Genomic DNA, 23,669 nt, shown 5'->3' with positions numbered 1-23,669 from the left:
TTGATCTGTAGCTCTCTAGATGTTGTTCTCTAAACAATACAACACAATGTAGGAGTGTCCTGCCAGCCAGTTCCACAAACCGAGACTATTGATTTTAGTGACACCTGGGTCCCTGCCTGGCATAAAGTGTAAGAACTCACCGCGCTTGAATGTAGATGGGAAACATCTTGGCCTCTGTGACTGAGTGGCAGAGTGATGTTGAGAGTGGGGCAGGGACACGGAGTGGTCACGTTATGGAGCATCTGATTCAAGGGCCTACCAACCATGTGCTGCTTATTAGCTAAATTGAATTATAGATAGACACAAGAGGAAAAGGGAGCATTTGGCTTCCCTACGATCCTGCAAAACAAACCTTACATTGATATCTACAGGCTTCAGAGAAAGGAGGAAAAAAGGGAGGCCGAATGAACATTTACTAACTTTTTATTTGGTTCACAGGGAGTCAAATGGGAATGAAATCCCACACACACGTTGTCTATTTATACATCATATTCATCTTTTAACCACATTGTCAAACAAACAGATAAGGGGTTTCCGATCTGCAACAACAAGTTAACAGAGTCAGGGGCCTGTAAAAAGGTCACAGACCACATAATTAGCTAATAATTACATAATTAACCATTTAGAAAAATTGGGCAGCGTAATATGTGTCCACACATCAAGAGGTCAACATGTCATGTAATAGGCCTAATGTGTACTGTCATATGTCATCCTTGAACAATTAATTACACAAATTCCAAAGTTTTATAAAGACGGTATACTGTATACGTAATATAGTATTTCTTTCTGATTCAAAAAGAAGAATAAAGCCAGCGAAAGAGTAGAAATACTTCCCCATTGTATAAGCTGATAGTTTTCCTTCCTATGCAATGTGACGCATCCTCTAACATACAGCATCATTGCCTAGCTCACCCCCATATAAATTGACTTCATTGCTTAGACACAAAGAAACTGATAAAGTGAAAGATACACTGCTACCTGGATCAGCCTCCAACTCATCAGATTACACTAGCCTGAATCCTCAGCATACATTGCATTACTATCTGGTCAAAACACCTGTCCCTCATCTCTACACCTCCTTGTGAGTTTTCCTCCTGTGGTGCAGCTGCAGTTCCCCTCTTGGTCAGCGGGGGGTAGATATGAGCTGGTAACGGCGCGGCACGTTACCGAAGCTGCTAGACTCTGGGCTGAGGTCAATGCTGTCAGGTCCTCCAGGGCAGGAGAAGGAGAAACGCTGCAGCAGAGACACCAGGAAAAGAAAGATCTCCATACGAGCCAGAGATTCCCCCACACAGGCACGCTTACCTGCAGAGAACGCGAAGAAAGCAGGGTTCTTCTGGAAGTTTCCGCTCATATCTAGGAAGTGACTGGGGTTGAAGGTTGTTGGCGTGGCCCAGTGGTCCTTGTCTCGCAGAACAGAGTGCAGCATGGGAAGGATCACGGTGCCCTGAGGGATAGTGTACCCTCTGAATGAGATATTCTTGGTAGCGTAGTGTGGGAGGTTGAGCGGGACGAGGTCCAGGAATCGATGCACCTCGTGGATGACAGCGTCTGTGAAGGGGAGAGACTTCCTGTCCTCCACTCGAGGGACGCGGTGTCGACCAATCACTGTGTCGATCTCCTGCTGCATGTGCTCCTGTATGTCAGGGTATTTGATGAGAAGATTGAGGGCGTATCTCATAGTGGTGCTGGTGGTCTCTGTTCCTGCCAGGAAGAGGTTTAACACTGTGGACACCAGGTTCTCATAATGGAACTCAGAGGAGGACACATCCTTCTCCTGGTTGAGTCTGGTGAGGAAACAGTCTATGAAGTCTCTAGGGATGCCTGGGTCCATGGTCTCCTGGTGCTCGTGGATCTTCTTCATCACAAAGCCTCTCAGCTCGTCCACCTGGCTGAACATGACATGCTGCCGACCAGGCAGGCGTTCCATCAGCCAGGGGAAGATGTTGTAGAGCTGTCCCCAGGCGGTGCTTCCAAAGCGCAGTAAGTTCGTGAGGATGTTGAGCAAGCGCAAGAATTTGTCGTCCTCGTAGTCGAAGCGCTGGCCAAACACCAGGGAGCAGATGACGTTGGACACACTGCGACTCAGGAAGGGCTGGGGGTCAAAGGGCATGGCTTTAGTGCCGTTCAGACTGTCTATGAGGTATTGGCTCTCCTCCTGTATCCACTCCTCCATCCTCTTACGGCCCATCCCAAAGTCTCTTAGCGTGGTCAGGGTGAAACGACGCAGCTGGCGCCAACGCTCCCCGTTACTGATGACCAGGCCATATCCCTTGGTAGCTCGGACCAGGAAGGGGATGGGAGCTCGTCCTGTGAAGTCCTCAGCCTGGTCCACCAGAGCCTCCTTGACCGCCTCGTACCCCACCAGCACCACGGCCCGCTGGGGCCCCAGATACACCGTCATCACTGGCCCATAAACACCACTCCACTTGACGAAGCTCTTGTAGGGGGCCTGTTTGTCCATCTGAAGCAGGTTGCCTATCAGCGGCAGGCCACGTGGTCCGGGAGGTAGACGGACATGTCGCTTCCTCCTCAGCATGAACAACCACAGTAGAACCAACACCAGGCCTCCCAACATCACTGTACTACATATCTCCATTACTCCGGCCTGCAAAACAAACAACGTCTCTTGTTCTTGTTCTTTCTTCTTCTTTTTTTAACCCACCTCTCTTTAGTGTTTACCTTCTATTCTGCCCTTGAATTGCGTTCCCATGCAAAACTAGGCAGATAGCTAACAACTAAGTCTTCAATAAAACTCCCAAGGCGTGACTTTTCTTGAATGAATATTGAAAACGTTTATGTTGTGAAACTGCAAAATACAGAAAAGAATATACATTCGTATTCAATTCAAATCGACATACTGTAGCTGTACATTATACATTTCAAGTTGAAGTTGCCTGAAAATACAAATCAAGTCCCGAGGGTACCATGGCAAAACGCTAAAATGTAGCTAAATGTTACTCATATGGTAATTGGCTAACTTCTTTCATTACTCTAATAATGTACAACCATCTCTGTAGAATAACAAAGCATATTACACGGCGTACATGAAAAGCATTGCAATTTGTGTGAGTAAATACAACCAACATTGATATGTAAGCAACTCTATCAATAACAAGATTATCATCACTAGCTAAATGCTTGAATCTAATTTACAAAAAAATATTTTCAGAGGCTGAAGCGTGACAAGAAATAGCTACACTGAAAGACCTGCACCATAGCGTTGTTTTTAGCTGCTTCTATGCGTGCTGAACGAGTTCTCTACTTCCTTTTTGCGTACAGTCTAAGTACCAGAAAGCTCCACTAGGGGGCAAATAACACTATGGGACACAATGAAAATCCATCTTAACCATTGTAATAAAATTATCTGTTACCTTCTAACAGGATGGCAGCACACCTTCTCTCTGTGCAACATTGGCTGTCTGTCTATGTTGCCTGCCTGACTGTTTGTGTGTGTGTGTGTGTTGCAAATGTTTGCTGAGATAAGGGGTTGTGTTGATAATTCTCTGGGACAGAGTTGAACAACAGATCAGTGATTGGCTGCTAACATTACATTAATGCACCTTGCACCCATGTAAACAAAGCAAATGAAAACCCAAGGAGTGGAAAGGACTGATATCTTATACTGTGTCCGTCTAGGTTTAAAACAAAATTATACAAAAATTACGGAATACAAACAAGACAATGATAAGACAACCATAAAAGCTGAGGAAGACACGACAATGCTCAAAAAGACAAGCGCTCAAAAAGACAATTACTATATAAGCAATGCCATGTGATCTATCAATTATAAATAAAGCAGACTTGGAACGTTTTGTCTTTATAGTAATGTGCATTAATTCTAATTCATATTATTCAATAACAATTTTGTGGACTTTCTCAATAATAGGCCTAATGAGTTTCCAAAACACTCACTATTGCTCAGAATCTCTTTCTGGTTTTTAGTCAACATTCGAAGATAAATTGGTGCCTAACAAATTGTAAACAGGTTGGGTGTTAGAGATAAAATGTTATCTTGCAGAAGTATTGTGTTATAAACTGAAGGAATATGGACTTTGAGGTCACCCAAGATCATTTGTGGGTTAATATGTAGTTTGATGGAATGATGGGAAAGCCACTCTTGAACCTTTAAGAAAAATGGAACCACTGTCGGACAGTACCAAAAAAAATGCATTAGGCCTACGTCCTCTTTTTCATTACAGAACCTGCATTTTGACTTTGTTGACAGAATTTTGTGGGAACTCTTGTGGGAACTCACATATGTGGGAACTCTTGAAGGAGTTTCCACATATGCTGAGCACTTGTTGGCTGCTTTTCCTTCACTCTGCGGTCCGACTCATCCCAAACCATCTCAACTGGGTTGAGGTCTGGTGATTGTGGAGGCCAGGTCATCTGATGCAGCACTCCATCACACTCCTTCTTGGTTAAATAGCCCTTACACAGCCTGGAGGTGTGTTGGGTCATTGTCCTGTGAAAAACAAATGATAGTCCCACTAAGCGCAAACCAGATGGTATGGCGTATCGCTGCAGAATGCTGTGGTAGCCATGCTGGTTAAGTGTGCCTTGAATTCTAAATAAATCACTGACAGTGTCACCAGCAAAGTACCCCCACACCATCACAACTCCTCCTCCATGCTTCACGGTGGGAACCACACATGCGGAGATCATCATTTCATCTACTCTGCGTCTCACAAAGACACAGCGTTTGGAACCAACAATTGCACATTTGGACTCATCAGACCAAAGGACAGATTTTCACCAGTCTAATGTCCATTGCTCGTGTTTCTTGGCCAAAGCAAGTCTCTTCTTCTTATTGGTGTCCTTTAGTAATGGTTTCTTTGTAGCAATTCGACCATGAAGGCATGATTCACGCAGTCTCCTCTAAACGGTTGATGTTGAGATGTGTCTGTTACTTGAACTCTGTGAAGCATTTATTTGGGCTGCAATTTCTGAGGCTGGTAACTAATGAACTTATCCTCTGCAGCAGAGGTAAGTCTGGGTCTTCCTTTCCTGTGGCGGTCCTCATGAGAGTCTGTTTCATCATAGCGCTTTATGGTTTTCATGACTGCACTTGAATAAACGTTCAAAGTTCTTGACATTTTCCGCATTGACTGACCTTCATGTCTTAAAGTAATGGACTGTTGTTTCTCTTTGCTTATTCGAGCTGTTCTTGCCTCATGAAGCTGGTTGAGAGAATGCCAAGAGTGTGCAAAGCTGTCAAGGCAAAGGATGGCTACTTTGAAGAATCCCAAATATATTTTGATTATTTTTTTTTTTTAAATGGTTACTACATGATTCCATATGTGTTATTTCATAGTTGTGATGTCTTCACTATTATTCTATAATGGAGAAAATAGTAAAAATTAAGAAAAACCCTTGAATGAGTAATGTCCAAACTTTTGACTGGTACTGTATATATATTATGTAAGCTGCACTGCAATTCAGTTTTACTGTAAACTGCCAAAGTGCTCCGTTGTGCCACATGTATTTGTGTAAATAAAACCTAGCTATCTAACATGCAAATATCTGAATGTAAGGTGATTTCCCATTCTTTAAGGGCCACAATAATAGCGATGATGACCCTGTGGGTGTAAACTCTGTAGAATGGACCCGCCTTTTATGGCGATACAACGTATAGAAAATTGTGTACGGTGCAATATGTCTAATATGGGAAAACAATTGGATTTAAGCTGATGGGCCACCATTACTGCCGCAAAATGAGCAGCGACGCTCTTCTGGTTGTACACTCCGGATTTGGAAACTAGAGGTGCTCCTGGTACATCGTACAGAAAAGTGAACAGTGCAATATGTCCATTACAAAACACGTACTGCATTTAAGCTGATTGGCCACTCTATAAGGACCACAGAATTGTGACATCATGAGGTTGGACCAAGGTGCAGAGAAGAGACAAGAAATCAGTGGTTACGGCACACTACGTCTCACAAACACACTCAGGAAACACCCACACACGGTAAACAATTCAAGCTTCTGCAAAGGAAACCAGAAAACACACCTCTTTTAACAGGGAAATCATAAGTAATAGGACACACCTGAGTGTCATTAATGTCTCTAGGACGGTCTCTGCCGCCCTCTGGTGACAGGTGGAACCATGACAAGAATGAGCAGTGACACTCCTTGGGTTGTACACTCTTTGGATTTGGAAGCTAGAGTAGAATGTACCCCCCTTTTACAGTGACACAATGTACAGGAAATTGTGTACTACGGTGCAGTATGTCCAATATTAAAATACATAATGAACATTGTGCAATACGAATGGGGTAATTAACAATGGGATTTAAAAGTGCTTTCTAAAGTTGATTATTATAATAATAATAATATTCATTTTGTTATTCCTACTATTATTAATAATAGCATTATAACTTGTGTTTTGTTGTAACTATCTAGTAATCATTGCTTTTAATGCTGCTAACAATAATTGCAACGCTATAATATTATTTGTGATATAGAGGCGATTCACTTTATTCTTTTTTTAATATTGTTAAACAAAAGTCTGCTAACATTTGCTCATAAAATGTTACGAATTTCGACCATTTGTATTATTTTTCACCATCGTCATTGCGGGACTTTTATTTTTGAAGGAAAATCAACAAGGTTACGGCTTTTATTCTTGCTAGGTCTTGCTTATTCTTGCTGGCGGAACGGAGGTCCCCATGGCCCTGGGAAAGATGAGGTGTCCAATGTTATGTTGGCCCATTTTAGTGATGAGGCACTGAATAAGGTATTGGTGTTGTACATCAGAGCGTGGGAGGAGGGGAAACTACCAGGAAACTGGAAGGAGGCAGTAGTGGTACCAATCTGGAAGCCAGGGAAGGACCGTACGAGGCCATCAAGCTATCAGCCAATAGCTTTAACATGACATGTATGTAAGATTATTGAACATATGATTACGGAGAGGCTAACTTACTTCCTGGAGAGCAGGGGGCTAGTATCGCCACATCAGAGTGGGTTCAGGAAGGGAAGGGGAACTATGGACCCAGTGCTCTGCTTAGAAGCAGAGGTCAGGAAGACTCAGGTGAACAAGGAGACTGTTGTAGCTGTCTTTTTTGATGTGGAGAAGCCATATGATATGATGTGGAAGGAGGGGTTGCTAATCAAGTTTGATATTATGGGGTAGGAGGAAGAACGTACAACTGGATGAAGGACTTCCTGGGACTCACCCAAAAACAGGACCAAGCCTGACCTGTTGAGGAGTGACGGACTCCATCCTAGCTGGAGGGGTGCTCTCATCTTATCTATGAACATAGACAGGGCTCTAACTCCCCTAGCTCCACAATGAAATAGGGTGCAGGCCAGGCAGCAGGCTATTAGCCAGCCTGCCAGCTTAGTGGAGTCTGCCACTAGCACAGTCAGTGTAGTCAGCTCATCTATCCCCATTGAGACCGTGTCTGTGCCTCGACCTAGGTTGGGCAAAACTAAACACGGCATTGTTCGCCTTAGCAATCTCACTAGAATAAAGACCTCCTACATTCCTGCCATTATTGAAAGAGATCGTGATACCTCACATCTCAAAATAGGGCGACTTAATGTTAGATCCCTCACTTCAAAGGCAGTTATAGTCAATTAACTAATCACTGATCATAATCTTGATGTGATTGGCCTGACTGAAACATGGCTTAAGCCTGATGAATTTACTGTGTTAAATGAGGCCTCACCTCCTGGTTACACTAGTGACCATATCCCCCGTGCATTCTGCAAAGGCGGAGGTGTTGCTAACATTTACGATAGCAAATTTCAATTTACAAAAAGAAAAACAACGACGTTTTCGTCTTTTGAGCTTCTAGTCATGAAATCTATGCAGCCTACTCAATCACTTTTTATAGCTACTGTTTACAGGCCTCCTGGGCCATATACAGCATTCCTCACTGAGTTCCCTGAATTCCTATCGGACATTGTAGTCACAGCACATAATATTCTAATTTTTGGTGACTTTAATATTCACATGGAAAAGTCCACAGACCCACTCCAAAAGGCTTTCGGAGCCATCATCGACTCAGTGGGTTTTGTCCAACATGGACCTAGTTTTGTCCCGTGGAATAAATGTTGTGGATCTTAATGTTTTTCCTCATAATCCTGGACTATCGGACCACCATTTTATTACGTTTGCAATCGCGACAAATAATCTGCTCAGACCCCAACCAAGGAGCATCAAAAGTTGTGCTATAAATTCTCAGACAACCCAAAGATTCCTTGATGCCCTTCCAGACTCCCTCTGCCTACCCAAGGACATCAGAGGACAAAAATCAGTTAACCACTAACTGAGGAACTCAATTTAACTTTGCACAATACCCTAGATGCAGTTGCACCCCTAAAAACAAAAAATGTGTCATAAGAAACTAGCTCCCTGGTATACAGAAAATACACGAGCTCTGAAGCAAGCTTCCAGAAAATTGGAACGGAAATGGCGTCACACCAAACTGGAAGTCTTCCGACTAGCTTGGAAAGACAGTACCGTGCAGTATCGAAGAGCCCTCACTGCTGCTCGATCATCCTATTTTTCCAACTTAATTGAGGAAAATAAGAACAATCCGAAACCACCCCGAACCATATAAACCAAATACCCCCTCTACATGAACACATACACAAACACACCCTGAACCACAAAAAACAAATACCCCCTGCCACGTCCTGACCAAACAATAATAACAAATAACCCCTATTACTGGTCAGGACGTGACAGAATCCCCCCCCCCCCCCCCCCCCCAAAGGTGCAGACCCCGGATGCACCTCACACAAATAACCAAAAATAACCCCCAAAAACAAAATAAATCCCAAGACTACATGGGAGGGAAGGGAGGGTGGCCACCGTCACCAACGGTGCTCCTGCAACACCCCCCCCTTTCCCCAAATACTTCCCCCTCAGGAGGTGGCTCAGGAGCTGGACGCAGACCCCGCTCCACCCCTGGCTCACCCCGCTCACATAACGTCTCTACAGCGATGTCCCTCTCTGTCGACCCCGGACTGTAGGGCGACTCTAGGAGCTCTGGACCGTAGGGCGAATCTGGGAGCTCCGGACCGTAGGGCGACTCTGGGAGCTCCGGACCGTAGGGCGACTCTGGGAGCTCCGGATCGTAGGGCGACTCTTGGAGCTCCGGACCGTAGGGCGACTCTTGGAGCTCCGGACCGTAGGGCGACTCTGGGAGCTCCGGACCGTAGGGCGACTCTGGGAGCTCCGGACCGTAGGGCGACTCTGGGAGCTCCGGACCGTAGGGCGACTCTGGGAGCTCCGGACCGTAGGGCGCCTCTGGGAGCTCCGGACCGTAGGGCGCCTCTGGGAGCTCCGGACCGTAGTGCGCCTCTGGGAGCTCCGGACCGTAGGACGACTCTCCTGATTCCGGACAGTGGGCCGTCTCTCCTGGTTCCGGACAGTGGGCCGTCTCTCCTGGTTCCGGACAGTGGGCCGTCTCTCCTGGTTCCGGACAGTGGGCCATCTCTCCTGGGTCCGGACAGTGGGCAGTCTCTCCTGGTTCCGGACAGTGGGCCATCTCTCCTGATTCCAGACAGTGGGCCGTCTCTCTTGGTTCCGGACAGTCTGGACGAGGCACTGTTGCCGGACACTCTGGACGAGGCACTGTTACCGGACACTCTGGACGAGGCACTGTTACCGGACACTCTGGACGAGGCACTGTTACCGGACACTCTGGACGAGGCACTGTCGTCGGAAGCTCGGGACTGGGCTGATGCACTGGAAGCCTGATGCGTGGGGCTGGTAGTGGAGGTACCAGACTGGGGACATGCACCTCAGGGCTAGTGCGGGGAGCAGGAACAGGACGAGTTGGACTGGGCTGACGCACTGGAAGCCTGGTGCGTGGTGCTGGTTTAGGAGACGCCAGACTACGCACCTCAGGGTCAGCACGAGAAGCAGGAACTGGATTCACCGGGACATGGGTAAGCACTGGAGGTCTGGAGCGCACCTCTTGCACAACCCGTCCTGGCTGGATGGAAATAGCAGCCCTGCACAAGCGGAGTGCTGGTACAGGGCGAACTGGGCTGTGCAGAGGCCTGATGGTTGCCGTGCGTAGAGCAGGCGTAGGGTAGCCTGGGCCTAGGAGGCGCACTGGTGGCCAGATGCGCTGTGCAGGCATCCTCCTTCCAGGCTGGATGCCTACTCTAGCACGGCACTTGCGAGGGGCTGGGATCGCTCGCACCGGACTGTGCGTGCGCAAGGGCGAGATAGTGCGCACTACCGCATACTCCGGCGCTCTCCACTCCAAATGCTTCCCATAATAAGCACGGGTAGCTGGCTTAGGGCTCACCCTTGGCCCAGCCAAACTACCCGTGTGCCCCCCCCCAAAAAAATTATTGGGGGTGCCTCTCGTGCTTCCCCATCGGCGCGTACAAAGCTTCATACCGGCGCCGCTCCGCCTTGGCTGCCTCTATCTCCTCCGGTGGGCGACGATATTCCCCAGCCTGGTGCCATGGCCCAGCCCCGTCCAGAATTTCCTCCCATGTCCATGATTCTACTGGGCTCTGTTGCTGCTCCCTTCTCCGCTGCTTGGTCCATGTTTGGTGGGAGATTCTGTCACGGGTGTCGTAGGGTTTAGACCAAGATGCAGCGGGAAAATGTATACTCATCTTTTATTAAAGGACAAAGAAGGAAAACCAAAAACAAACACGTATACAAAAAACACGATGACAAAGAACAGGTTGGTAAGGCACAAAGCTATACACAGCAACAATCTCCCACAAAATCCCATGACAAAACACTCCTAAATATAGGACCTTCAATCAGAGGCAACGATAGACAGCTGCCTCCAATTGAAGGCCCCAATCCTCATTACCAAAACATAGAAATACAAACACCTAGACAGAACATAGAAAAACTAACGTATAACAATAACCAAAACCCTGGACTAATAAATCAAATACCCCTCTACATAAACAACCATCCCAAACCATATAAACCAAATACCCCCTCTACATGAACACATACACAAACACACCCTGAACCACAAAAAACAAATACCCCCTGCCACGTCCTAAGTCTTTACTGAAAACTCATCTCTTCAGTGGGTCCTATGATTGAGTGTAGTCTGGCCCAGGAGTGTGAAGGTGAACGGAAAGGCTCTGGAGCAACGAACCGCCCTTGCTGTCTCTGCCTGGCCGGTTCCCCTCTCTCCACTGGGATTCTCTTCCTCTAACCCTATTACAATGGTTGAGTCACTGACGTGGTCTTCCTGTCTGGGTTGGCGCCCCCCTTTGGGTTGTGCCGTGGCGGAGATCTTTGTGGGCTATACTCGGCCTTGTCTCAGGATGGTAAGTTGGTGGTTGAAGATATCCCTCTAGTAGTGTGGGGGCTGTCTTTTGGCAAAGTGTGTGGGGTTATATCCTTCCTGTTTGGCCCTGTCTGGGGGTATCATCGGATGGGGCCACAGTGTCTCCTGACCCCTCCTGTCTCAGCCTCCAGTATTTATGCTGCAGTAGTTTATGTGTCGGGGGGCTAAGGTCAATCTGTTATATCTGGAGTATTTCTCCTGTTTTATCCAGTGTCCTGTGTGAATTTAAGTATGCTTTCTCTAATTCTCTCTTTCTCTCTTTCTTTCTCTCTCTCGGAGGACCTGAGCCCTAGGACCATGCCTCAGGACTATCTGACATGATGACTCCTTGCTGTCCCCAGTCCACCTGGCCGTGTTGCTGCTCCAGTTTCAACTGTTCTGCCTGCGGCTATAGAACCCTGACCTGTTCACCGGACGTGCTACCTGTCCCAGACCTGCTGTTTTCAACTCTCTATAGACAGCATGAGCGGTAGAGATACTCTCAATGATCGGCTATGAAAAGCCAACTGACATTTACTCTTGAGGTGCTGACTTGTTGCACCCTCGACAACTACTGTGATTATTATTATCTGACCATGCTGGTCATTTATGAACATTTGAACATCTTGGCCATGTTCTGTTATAATCTCCACCCGGCACAGCCAGAAGAGGACTGGCCACCCCTCATAGCCTGGTTCCTCTCTAGGTTTCTTCCTAGGTTTTGGCCTTTCTAGGGAGTTTTTCCTAGCTACCGTGCTTCTACACCTGCATTGCTTGCTGTTTGGGGTTTTAGGCTGGGTTTCTGTACAGCACTTTGAGCTATCAGCTGATGTAAGAAGGGCTATATAAATACATTTGATTTGATTCCTGTTTGGAAGGTCTATCCAGGTGAGGGTGGGGAAGTCTCTATCAGGCAAGCTACCTGGTGGATAACGGTACACCGCAGGGGAGCGTGATTAGTCCTCTGTTGTTCTCAATCATGATCAATGATGTTTACTCTCAGGTACGGCCGGATATTGGGAGGTCGTTATTTGCAGATGATGGGGCCTTATGGAATAGGGAAAGAAATGTGCCTTACATAGTCAGGAAGATAAAGGAAGCAATTGATGAGGTAGAGCGGTGGGCATTAATGTGGGGATTCAGGTTTTCTGTAGAGAAAACTTAGACAGTGTTCTTAACTAGGAGGAAGGTGGGAGAGGAGGTACACTTGAGGTCATATGGTAGAAACTTGGATAGGGTGGGGGCCTTCAGGTTCCTTGGGGTATACTATGACACGAGGCTGACCTGGGCAGAACACATTGAGAGAGTGGTGGGAAAGGGTAAGAAGGTGCTGAATGTGATGCGCTGTCTGACAGGGAAAGAGTGGGGGGCTGGGCATACCTCATTGAGGACCATGTATGTTTTAGTTTTTTTTTCGGGGTTGGATCAGCTTTAATATTGCAAATAGATTCTATCAATGTAATTGTCTGCATGATTTCCAATCCCCCATATATGTATTTTTGAAACATATACAGTATATTAGGACCAGGTATGTTGCATTGATCTGATCTGTAATAGACTATGGCAGTATAGCGTATGGTTCAGCAGCCCAGACCTCATCAATATGTAGTGGGGCGTTTCGAACCACCCGTGTCTGCACTACAGGTGGAGATGGGTATGTGCCATTGTAGATTTGGAGACCACAGCTGGAGATCATCCTACAGGGACATGGGGTGTCTCATCCTGCGAAAGGGATTTTAAAGACATGAGCAAGGACAGGACACACGCTTTGGGTAGGTGATACCCAGGCGAGGGAGATGGGACTGTATGGGAGGGAGTTTGGTCCAAAGATAGCTATTCCTGTGAACACACCATGGCTACTCCCGCCTCCAGTTGTTGATCTAGAAGTGTTGGAGAGAGTACAGAAATATAGGGAGGGTGTTGATCCATCTGATTGATTTAAGAGACGTCTGGATACTGTGCCTCAGGATTTTGTGGCCATTTACACAGATGGTTCAAAAGATGGTTCAAAAGAAGGACAGGACGTACTGGGTAAGCATTAGTGCAGGAATGTGGGGTGGCAGTCAGGAAACGTATTACAGATCATGTGGCTGTATTTATGGCGGAGCTGAGGGCAATACGGCTGGCCTTGCAGTGAGTGGAGGAAGTCAAGCCAGACAGAGTAGTTACACTATATATATATATATATATATACAAATTAGTGGATTCGGCTATTTCAGTCACACCTGTTGCTGACAGGTGTAGACAATCGAGCACATAGTCATGCAATCTCCATAGACAAACATTTGCAGTAGAATGGCCTTACTGAAGAGCTCAGTTACTTTCAACGTGGCACCACCTTTCCAAAAAGTCAGTTTGTCAAATTTCTGCCCTTCCCCAGTCAACTGTAAGTGCTGTTATTGTGAAGTGGAAACGTCTAGGAGCAACATCGGCTCAGCCGCAAAGTGGTAGGCCACACAATTTAACAGAACAGGGTTGCAGGGTGCTGAAGCTTGTAGTGTGTACAAATCGTCTGCCCTCAGTTGCAATACTCATTACCAAGTTCCAAACTGCCTCTGGAAGCAACGTCAGCACAATAACTGTTTGTCGGGAGTTTCATGAAATGGGTTTCCATGGCCGAGCAGCCACACCCAAGCCTAAGATCACCAATGTGTAATGCCAAGCGACGGCTGGAGTGGTGTAAAGCCCGCTGCTATTGGACTCTTGAGCAGTGGAAACAGGTTCTCTGGAGTGATGAATCAAGGTTCACCATCTGGGAGTCCGATGGACGAATCTGGGTTTGGTGGATGCCAGGAGAACGCTACCTGCCCCAATGCATAGTACCAACTGTAAAGTTTGGCCGAGGAGGAATAATGGTCTGGGGCTGTTTTTCATGGTTCGGGCTAGGCCCCTTAGTTCCAGTGAAGGGAAATCTTAATGCTACAGCATGCAATGACATTCTAGATTATTCTGTGCTTCCAACATTGTGGCAACAGTTTGGGGAAGGCCATTCCCTGTTTCAGCATGACAATGCCCCTGTGCATAAAGAGAGGTCCATACAGAAATGGTTTGTCGAGGTCAGTGTGGAAGAACTTGATTGGCCTCCACAGAGCCTTGACCTCAACCCCATCGAACATATTTGGGATGAATTGGAACACAGACTGCAAGCCAGGCCTAATCGCCCAACATCAGTGCCCAACCTCACTAATGCTCCCGACAGCAATGTTCCAACATCTAGTAGAAAGCCTTCCCAGAAGAGTGGAGGCTGTTATAGTAGCAAAGGGAGGACCAACTCCATATTCATGCCCATGATTTTGGAATGAGATGTTTGACGAGCAGGTACATTCTTTTGGTCAAGTGTTTGCAGTCTTTTAGCTCACATAGCAGACAAGACCTGCTTTATGACATACTACAAACCCATGGCAGGGTTAGACAGATGGGTATACAGACAAGATTTTCTTGGGTCCTAGCCCATGTGGGGGTGGAGGGGAACGAGGCATTTGATGTACTGGCAAAACAAGTACTTAGTAGTGGGGATGTTGATGTTGTAGTTTCAATGAGCAAGGCTGAGGCAAAATGCCTGATATGGACAGTGATGGTGCAGCGATGGCGGAAGCAGTGGAATAGAGATACTAAGGGCAGGTATTTATTTCAAGTATAGAGGAAAGTCGGGGAGGGAAGGACGGCAGGAAGAGAAAAGAGGAGGTTATTTTTACAAGATTAAGGGTGGGACACAGACGGTTGAATAATAAGACTTTAAATGTGATAGGATACCATCCAACAGGAAAGTGTGATTATTGCCAGGAAACAGAGACAGTGGAGCATGGACTGATACAGTGTGGGCAGTATGAGAGGGAAAAAGAGAGGCTGAGATCCAGTATGAGGGAGAAGGGGCTACAGGAAATTTGTTTAAAGAGTATACTGAGTAGAACGTCATTAGATACAGTCTCAAATATTTTGTTATCTTTTTTAAGAGAAACAGGGCTGGCAGGTAGGATTTAGATTCTCTGTCTCTGGCTCACACTCCAGTACAGTAGGTGGCGGTAATGCACCATAACGTTGGATGCCAACCGCCGATAAACACCACAGAAGAAGAAGAAGAAGAAGAAGAAGAAGAAGGTCCCCATGGTTACCAAAGCAATTACTCTATTCGGTATCCAATAATCTCCACTCTGCACTGAATAGCGGAGCTCGCTGATAACGTTATTAGATTTTCTCAGATATCACTATAAATAAGTAACGTTACATATAAATCGTACTGTACCTGTTTGTGCATTGTGGCCTAGTCAGTTAACTTACAATTTAGCAGTTAAGGAGTCGGGTGTTTGCTGGCAACAATGGTAAGTAACATTAGCCAAATGTTAGCAGGAAGCTTGCTAGCTCGTTATAGTAGCCACTGTAAGCTAACGTTACTAGTAACGTGTAACGTTAGCCACATAGAACAAGGAGCGGTTACTAGTGGGTGCGTTCGAGGGGATCACTTTTGTCAATGGTCACCGCCTTTCAAAGTGTGTTAATAAAACAACGTTTATAAACAATGGCAACACTGCCATGTTGCACTGAGCCTTGCTATTGGAAAACCACATCAGTGTCCGACTTTCGGCTGTCGCATATACACCTACCCCGACTTCACTCATCAACTCTCGTCTGCAGTCGGTTGATTTCGTCTTACCACTTAAACGAGCCCAGTATCTTTGGCTAAGCTATGATATGGACGGTTTGCTGATGTGGATTTTGCAAGGGATGTAGCTTTGCCTTGCGTCTAGTACTTCACTAACCACTGCAATCGATGCGGTCTACTGCACGCATAGTTAGCTAGTTTAGTAGCACTCTGTACTGGTTAGCTAGCCATCCATATCATAGCTTAGTGACTGCAGCCAGATAACCTTGCAGTACTGTACATTTATTGAATAGCAGGACCCCTCCATTGCCTTATTCAATGTTGTGCTTGAGACAATAACTAGGCAGTTAGCTAACGTTAAGGAACTAGTCTATAGTTAATCAATCAAGAGGGCCACTGCCACTGATTAGAGTCTTCTAGCTAACATGACTTACCTGCATATTCACTGACATCCATCCCTGTTCCTCCTTGTCTCTCCTTGAAGGCTGAGTTTGGTTTCAATGAACACCATCAGAATGAGGCGATCAACTACATGCGCTTTGCACGCTCCAAGAGGGCCATCAGACTCAAGACCATTGACTCCTGCTTTGAGGACCTCAAAGACAGCAGGTGTTGTGTCACAAAATTTGAGTATTGTTTATCACAGCTAGCCACCAATGTTGGTCAGAGGAATGCAAGTCCATCTTTTTAGGACTGCTTTTTATGGTATTTGTGTGTATGTTATTGGGAAAACAAGTTATTCTATTCTAGGCTAGTGGACGAGACCTTTACGGTGGACGAGGTGCGGGACATGCTGGACGGGCTGCAGCTAGTGGTGCGAGGAGAGGTGGAGACGGAGCTCATCAACACGGCCCACACCAATGTGCTGCTGCTCCGGCAGCTCTTCTCTCAGGCCGAGAAGTTCTACCTCCGTCTGCAGACTGACATCTCGGAGCTGGAGAACAGGTGGGCTGTGGAGTGGCTGGGAAGGGGGCTGTGAGGATGGGTGGGATGGCTTGGAGGTGGACTGTGGGGATGAGGGGTGGCTGTGAGGGCAGGCTGAGGCCTACTTTGAAATTTCAAACTGATGGAAGTACATGATGGCAGTACGTAGGTAGTACTGAGAATTAGGCAGTTTGTGAAGGTTTATGGGAGTTTAAGGGTTAAACAAGCGGGTGAAACTCAGGTGGGAAGCAGCCTTTTAACCCCAACATGCCTGTGTGTGTGTGTGTGTGTGTCAGTAGAGTCACTTATTATGTACACAAGAGTTTGAGCAGTGAGCACCCCCATACTCAAAGCAGAAGCCACTTCCTTCAGTGTTTTTCATGTACGCCCTATATGTAAGGCACTGAGGTCATTGCTGAGCCACTCATTCGTATGCGAATGGTACCCTGCTTTTCCATTTCTGTGGTTTCCTACTGTCACTGATATGTGGCCAGATGCAACCACAGCTTGTGTGACCTGTGTGGGTGGAGTAGTTCACATGATACGATACCTAGGTAAGGTTTGTTTGGGTTGTTGTTGCCTGCCTTGCCTGGCGTATATTGTCAGGAAGTTTGCTTTTCTCCACATGCAGTGTAGTGAATGTTTTGAAAGTTAACATGCACATTTTCTTTATTTTGGCAGCTAATTTTGTCCAAATGAATGCCATTAAGAAAATGTAAATAACCTAGGCTAAGTGGAGACAAAGCAAAATGTGTAGAAAAAAACTGCCAATGAGAGGTCTCTGTTGCATCCAGGGTTACTAAGCATGGCTGCCAAGAATGTCTTACAGGAATGCTTAATAACAAGCCTGGACACAGAAGGATGTGGGAATGTTCTCTACCGTTGAAAACAGCTATATCTCATGGGGAGGGGTTGTCACATTTTTACTTTGCCCCTCGAGGGCATACTGACACTTTGCCAAAAAACGTATTAGCGCATTCCCTTTCATCACGCTGAATTTACCACAGGACCATTCATCATGGTGCCTCAGACCAGAGGTGCTAAAGATGTAACAGGGAACAATGCAGCGTGGCCAAAGTCAGCCGGGTCAGCGGTGAAACGTTGGCAACTAGCTGGTCGCGCGATTCATCTCAATTGTTCCCTTCCGAAATCTAAACCCCACTCCCTCTTTCCCCCAGCAGTAAGATCAAATGGGAGGATGAGGCTAAGGACTTTTCTCTCACACTCACTCTCCGGATGGATCTGAACTTGTTACTGGGGCACAGGAACATGACACTGTGAAAGTTCTAGCATGACTCTGTGATGTGGAGTACAATTCCAGGCCCATGGACTGTGTTAATGTGTCTTTTAGAGATGGAGGGGGAAAGCCATTCCTTTTTACAGTCCCAACTTTTTGATATTCAAAAGTTGGCAGTCCATCAGCACGGTAGAATGCTGTGGTTACATGGCAAATTGACATAGAGAGATCATTTTTGTACTTTACAGACAAGACTTTGATTTTCCTGTACTGTGGCTGTGAATATCAAATCAAATTGTATTAGTCACATGCGCCGAATACAACAGGTGTGGTAGACCTTACAGTGAAATGCTTACTTACGAGCCCCTAACCAACAATGCAGTTTAAAAAAAATACGGATAAGAATAATAAATAAGAGTAACAAGTAATTAAAGAGCAGCAGTAAAATAACAATAGCGAGACGATACACAGGGGGTACCGGCATAGAGTCAACCGGTTAGTTGAGGTATTATGTACATGTAGGTAGAGTTATTAAAGTGACTATGCGTAGATGATAACAACAGAGAGTAGCAGCGGTGTAAAAGGGGGGGGCATAAGTGTGAGGGCGCTTCAACTCCATTTCACCTTTATTATTGACACCAGTCAAACAAAAACATAACGTAAAAAAAAACAAGCACTGTGCTTTTGTAGATTGTTTTTGTAGTACGCCTACATTCATGTGATAAGATAACCAAGCCCTTGAAAGTGTTCCGTAGGCCTCAATCCTGTGTGGCTGTTAGTAGGGTGTCAGAAGCAGGGAATACGCCCCTAGTAGCCACAGATCTACGTGCGTTCTGCAGCTTTTTATCAAACCACATATGCAGTAAGTGTGTAGAGCGGTGCTTTGTTCACCACAAACATTTAGTGTTAAACTGTCTTCAGGAGGACAACAAGTGTGTTTTATTTTATTTAAAGATATGGAACTGTCAGTTGGCTGCTCCTCCATACTTGACGTCAAATGTTTTGCAATATGTTATACATCTCTTTCATAAAGAAGCATGGAGCTGTTATAGGCCAACGAGTCAGTACACTGACACTGACTGTATGGTATCAAACAGTCTGTCGTTACTCTGCTTTGTTTGTATTCCACATGGGGTCCTGTGTGGCTCAGTTGGTAGAGCATGGCGTTTGCAATGCCGGTTGTGGGTTCAATTCCCATTAAGGACCAGTATAGAAAATGTATGTACTCACTAACTGTAAGTCGCTCTGGATAAGACCATCTGCTTAATGACAACAAAAGGAAGCTATAAATGTGCTAATTGTCTAATTTACATGTTATCTCTCCCCTTTTTTTGTTTTCCTTCTCTACAGAGAGTTGTTAGAGCAAGTGGCTGAGTTTGAGAAGACTGAATTTAAAAACCCAAATAAGGTGACTGTTAACTAAAGCCCAACCACCTAGACTTTTATGCAACCATTTGCCCTTTATATATATATATATATATATATATATATATATATATATATATATATATATATATATATATATATATATATATATATATATATATATATATATATATATATATATATATATATATATATATATATATATATAAAAAAAAAGAATATATTTATGACATGTTTATTCATACTTGTTAAGATGAATTATTGCACTTACATTAAATACACTGCACTTGAATCATATCACAATTGGAAACGGCAGACCACACAATGTGACCATAGAAAATCAACTATTTTTAGTCACCAGCCCTCTGATAGGATCATCTCTTCTAGCACTTCACACCCTCCCCGTGCAACACATTTCTAGCACGTCATACCCATGCAACACATTTCTATGAAATCCAGACTTCGGGCTTGTCGAGGTGTGGGTTTTCACTTGAGTCTGAACAACAATTCATCAACAACAACCCATAACGTTTCACTTAGTTTATAAGTCAATGTTTTAAATCATCGTCATCAAAGTCATTGACAGCTTAAATCACCCATCGAAAATAAGCTTGAATGTATAAGTTTATTCATACTGGTTAAGCTGAGTTATCGCACTTACATGAAATACGCAGCACTTGAATCGTATCGCAATTGGAAACGGCAGACCACACGATGTGACCATAGAAAAATAACAACGTGGTCATCAGCCCTCTGATTGGAACATCTCTTCTAGTATTTCACACCCACCCCATGCAAAACATTTCTATGAAGTCCTCACTTCAGGCTTGTCGAGGTGTGGTTTTCACTTGAGGCCGAACAACAATACACCGACAACAACTTGTGTGTTTCACTTTGTTTTTAACTCCATGTTATCAAGGTCGTTGACGGCTGGAATCATGAATAGATGCCACTCATTGATGTGAAAGGAGGTGCTCTATTTCACTTCATTTTATAGTACTACTGATATTGAGTACTGCATTGTTGGGAAAGAGCTTGCAAGAAAGGCATTTCACTGTACTTATGCGCGTGAAAATGTCATTTGAAACTTGAAAACTTGCCTTGCTTTCTTACCCAGACTAACCAGCAAATTAGCAAGCCCAAGTTATCACCGCTGAATGAAGGTGGGGTATCTGAACTTCTCAACAAGGTAAAGAACTCAACTCTCCTGTGGTAATATAGAGTTAGCAGAATTAACACCAGGTCATTGTATGAGACTCATGCGTAACTGTTACATTACATTGGTTTTTCATCAGGAGATATCCAGGCTACAAGAGGAAAAGGATAAGCTCAAGGGCAGGCTCCGAACTTTGGAAACACAGGTATTTAAATCCACGATGTGTGTTTCTGATTTAGGATATTCTTACTTAAATGCACTCTACTTCTTGTAACTTTTGACATCATATTTTGTGCTCATGTTTCCACCTAACCTACACCTGACCTTGCTAATTGAATGATCAATGTTGGAATCACTTTGATGAAGTAGCTTGCGATGTACTGATTGTGTTTCAGGCCATGGGTGCGTTGGATGAGAAGACGAAGGCAGAGAGGGCTCTCAAAAACCTGCAGAAGGTCCAGGGGGAACAGAAGGTACTTTAGCACTGTAAGGGTTAAGGGTTAACAATATAAATATAACAAAATGGGCCAAAGGAACATAAGATGACTGTTGCAGTTGACTTTTCACTCAGTAATATTTCCTGTTTCCTTCCTGTTTTGATTTGTGCATTGTAGTATTTTTTCCTTTTAAATAAGTTGACCCCATGCTGGCCTTGTGTTTATGATGTGTTGAACCTTTAGTCGTTCTTTTTTCTTAACAATTACTATTATTTTGTTTGCTTTCATGGAAATCAACTGGTATGTATCAATCTGACACTATGCTTTGTGTGTTGAATACATGTCCATCTAAGTGTGCATCCCAAATGGCTCCCTATTCACATAGGGCTCTGGTCAAAAGTAGTACACTGTATAGGGAAAAGGGTCCATTTGGGACGTAGCCTAAAAGTCCACCCACTGAAGTGCTTTGTTTCTTTCCCCAAGATGGCCACCCGTTCTCAGGAGATCACTAGTCTTGAGGATACGGTGGCAGCGCTGCAGGAGGACTACCAGAAGTCCCTGAGTGTCAACGCTGCCTCCCAGAGAGACCTGCAGGACAACCTGGTCTCTGCCAAACACGACCTGCTCAGGGTACAAGAACAGCTGGCCCTAGCAGAGAAGGTACGTTCCTCCACCCCATACTGGTACCTGGAGCCTTTCACAGAAATCATGCATTGATGGCATACAATGCAAGGTTGGGTGAAGTGTCTGAAGTAAGCATTTGGCTCAAGAGCTATGGACCCAATTATATCAGCTATATTTGCCAATAAAAGGTTATCATGCAACCCTGTTGTGTGCTTGGTGTGTGTAGGAGCTGGATAGGAAGTTCCAGCAGACGTCTGCCTACCGCAACATGAAGGAGATTCTCACCAAGAAGAACGAGCAGATCAAGGACATCAGGAAACGCCTTTCAAAGTAAGTCCGTTGATTATCATAAGAAATGATCATGAATGATAGACAGACAGATTGACTAATTCATCTTCTGCTGAATGATGATTATGTTTGCGGTTCCTGTCTAACAACCTTTTTCGCTAACATTTCCAATATTTAATTTCCAGATACGAGTCAGATGAATGAACCCTTTGCCTCACACGACAAGACACAAAATGGAGGTTGAAGCGCATGACAAGAAGGTGGAAATGGCCCAAATCTAGGGACTGTCACGGTGGAGAATGTTTTGGCCCATTCCTCATTTATTCTACCCCACTGCAGGAGTAGGCGGTTCGGAATAAAAAGTGCACTTGAGAATATCACAGTTCACCGGTAGTTCAGAACCTCCTACAAGAATCGTATCATCTCGCTGATCCAGCAGCTTTTGTAGTCATTAGGTTTAGGAGAGGATTGTGGGAGATTAAGGGTTGGGGGCTAATCGACAGAGCCTCCTATGGTCAGTCTCACTGGGAGAAGAACCTTGAATGTCTCTGTCCCTTTGCTTCTCTATTCTGTCCCATATCTATCATACCCATGGAGTCCTATCTAGTAGCTGAAGTTTTGTATGTAGTAGTAGGTTTTCCTCACTGCACTATGCAAGTACTTTCAAGTCCTTGACTCACTGTCTAAAAAGGAGGCCTTCTGAATAAGGGAGATATGCCTGAAGCTTTGCAGGCATCTATATCTGTCTGATGGTGATGTGTAATTTTTTCCATGACACCAACTCATGAGTTATTGTCTCTTTTCAAGACAGTACATTCTTTTTCATCTATTTCTTTGTACATGTAGCTAAGGTATGATGCAACATCTATGTATATGTATTCAGATGGTGTAATTCTGAGCTCCATGAATAGAGTCATGGCTAATGGTACATGTTAGGAAACGCAGCATAGCATAACATTAAACATATCTTGAGAGAAGTTAGTGAGGGAAATGTTTACATAGTTTGATTTGGCATGTTTTTGTAATTTTCTTACCATCTATCCTGTTTTAGCATATCAAATAATTATTGGAAAGATCAGAGGTTGGACCTTAGCGAATACAAACAAATATTTATGGAGTATAAGCGCTACACTGACTGTACAAAACATTAGGAACACCTTCCTAATGTTCTGTTGTAACCCCTTTTGCCCTCAGATCAGCCTCAATTCATCGGGGCATGGACTCTACAAGGCGTCGAAAGCGTTCCACAGGGATGCTGGCCCATGTTGACTCCAATGCTTCCCACAGTTGTGTGAAGTTGGCTGGATGTCCTTTGGGTGGTGGACCATTCTTGATACACACGCGAAAATGTTGAGCAAGAAAAACCCAGCAGCGTTGCATTTCTTGACACACTCAAACCGGTGCACCTGGCACCTACTACCATACCCTGTTCAAAGTAACTTACATTTTTTTGTCTTGCCCATTCACCCTCTGAGTGGCACACACACACAATCCATGTCTCAATTGTCTCAAAGATAAAAAAATATTTTTTTAACCTGTCTCCTCCCCTTCATATACTGTACAATAAGGGATTGTAGCTTTCACCTGGACTCACCTGGTCAGTCAATGCCATGTAAAGAGCAGGTGTTCCTAATGTTTTGTACATGTCTGTATCATGACAGGGTTATGATCATATTTTGACAGGTTATGTCAGCTGTCATGACATATTATGACATGGTTATGACCGTGTTATAACTTATGACG

General features: G+C 44.9%; 2 protein-coding genes across 4 annotated transcripts; one reads left to right on the top strand and one right to left on the bottom strand.

Moving 5' to 3' along the window:
• Nucleotides 1–405: 405 nt before the first annotated feature.
• LOC115195735 (cytochrome P450 2F3) lies at nucleotides 406–3,486 on the bottom strand. Of its 2 annotated transcripts, none has more exons than XM_029755906.1 (2): nucleotides 3,375–3,486; nucleotides 406–2,809 (listed from the first exon to the last, which is right to left on the bottom strand). In XM_029755906.1, exon 2 carries the CDS (start codon nucleotides 2,597–2,599, stop codon nucleotides 1,124–1,126), a length of 1,476 nt encoding a protein of 491 aa, XP_029611766.1. In that variant the 5' UTR covers nucleotides 2,600–2,809; nucleotides 3,375–3,486; the 3' UTR covers nucleotides 406–1,123. The 2 variants fall into 2 exon arrangements, with proteins under 2 accessions (XP_029611766.1, XP_029611768.1); XM_029755908.1 differs by having other exon boundaries at nucleotides 406–2,608; nucleotides 3,375–3,473.
• Nucleotides 3,487–14,570: 11,084 nt separating this feature from the next.
• On the top strand, nucleotides 14,571–22,989 carry LOC115195734 (leucine zipper transcription factor-like protein 1). Of its 2 annotated transcripts, none has more exons than XM_029755905.1 (10): nucleotides 14,571–15,593; nucleotides 16,359–16,483; nucleotides 16,625–16,819; nucleotides 19,386–19,443; nucleotides 20,539–20,610; nucleotides 20,717–20,782; nucleotides 20,973–21,050; nucleotides 21,516–21,674; nucleotides 21,865–21,968; nucleotides 22,112–22,989. In XM_029755905.1, the coding sequence occupies exons 1-10, from the start codon at nucleotides 15,591–15,593 to the stop codon at nucleotides 22,128–22,130; spliced, it is 879 nt and encodes a 292-aa protein (XP_029611765.1). In that variant the 5' UTR covers nucleotides 14,571–15,590; the 3' UTR covers nucleotides 22,131–22,989. The 2 variants fall into 2 exon arrangements, with proteins under 2 accessions (XP_029611765.1, XP_029611764.1); XM_029755904.1 differs by having other exon boundaries at nucleotides 14,572–15,593; nucleotides 21,498–21,674.
• Nucleotides 22,990–23,669: the final 680 nt, after the last annotated feature.

This window comes from Salmo trutta, chromosome 6 (genome assembly GCF_901001165.1).
Source record: "Salmo trutta chromosome 6, fSalTru1.1, whole genome shotgun sequence".
Taxonomy (NCBI): domain Eukaryota; kingdom Metazoa; phylum Chordata; class Actinopteri; order Salmoniformes; family Salmonidae; genus Salmo; species Salmo trutta.
The sequence above is the reverse complement of the archived record's forward strand: the minus strand, read 5'-3'. Positions and strand labels throughout refer to the sequence as shown.

Excerpts from the sequence above, each read along its gene's own strand:
- LOC115195735 (XM_029755906.1), bottom strand. The coding sequence starts at position 2,599 with ATGGAGATATGTAGTACAGTGATGTTGGGAGGCCTGGTGTTGGTTCTA.
- LOC115195734 (XM_029755904.1), top strand. Across the intron at positions 19,444-20,538 it reads AATTTAAAAACCCAAATAAG|ACTAACCAGCAAATTAGCAA; the intron begins GTGACTGTTAAC and ends TTTCTTACCCAG. Across the intron at positions 21,051-21,497 it reads AGGTCCAGGGGGAACAGAAG|ATGGCCACCCGTTCTCAGGA; the intron begins GTACTTTAGCAC and ends TCTTTCCCCAAG.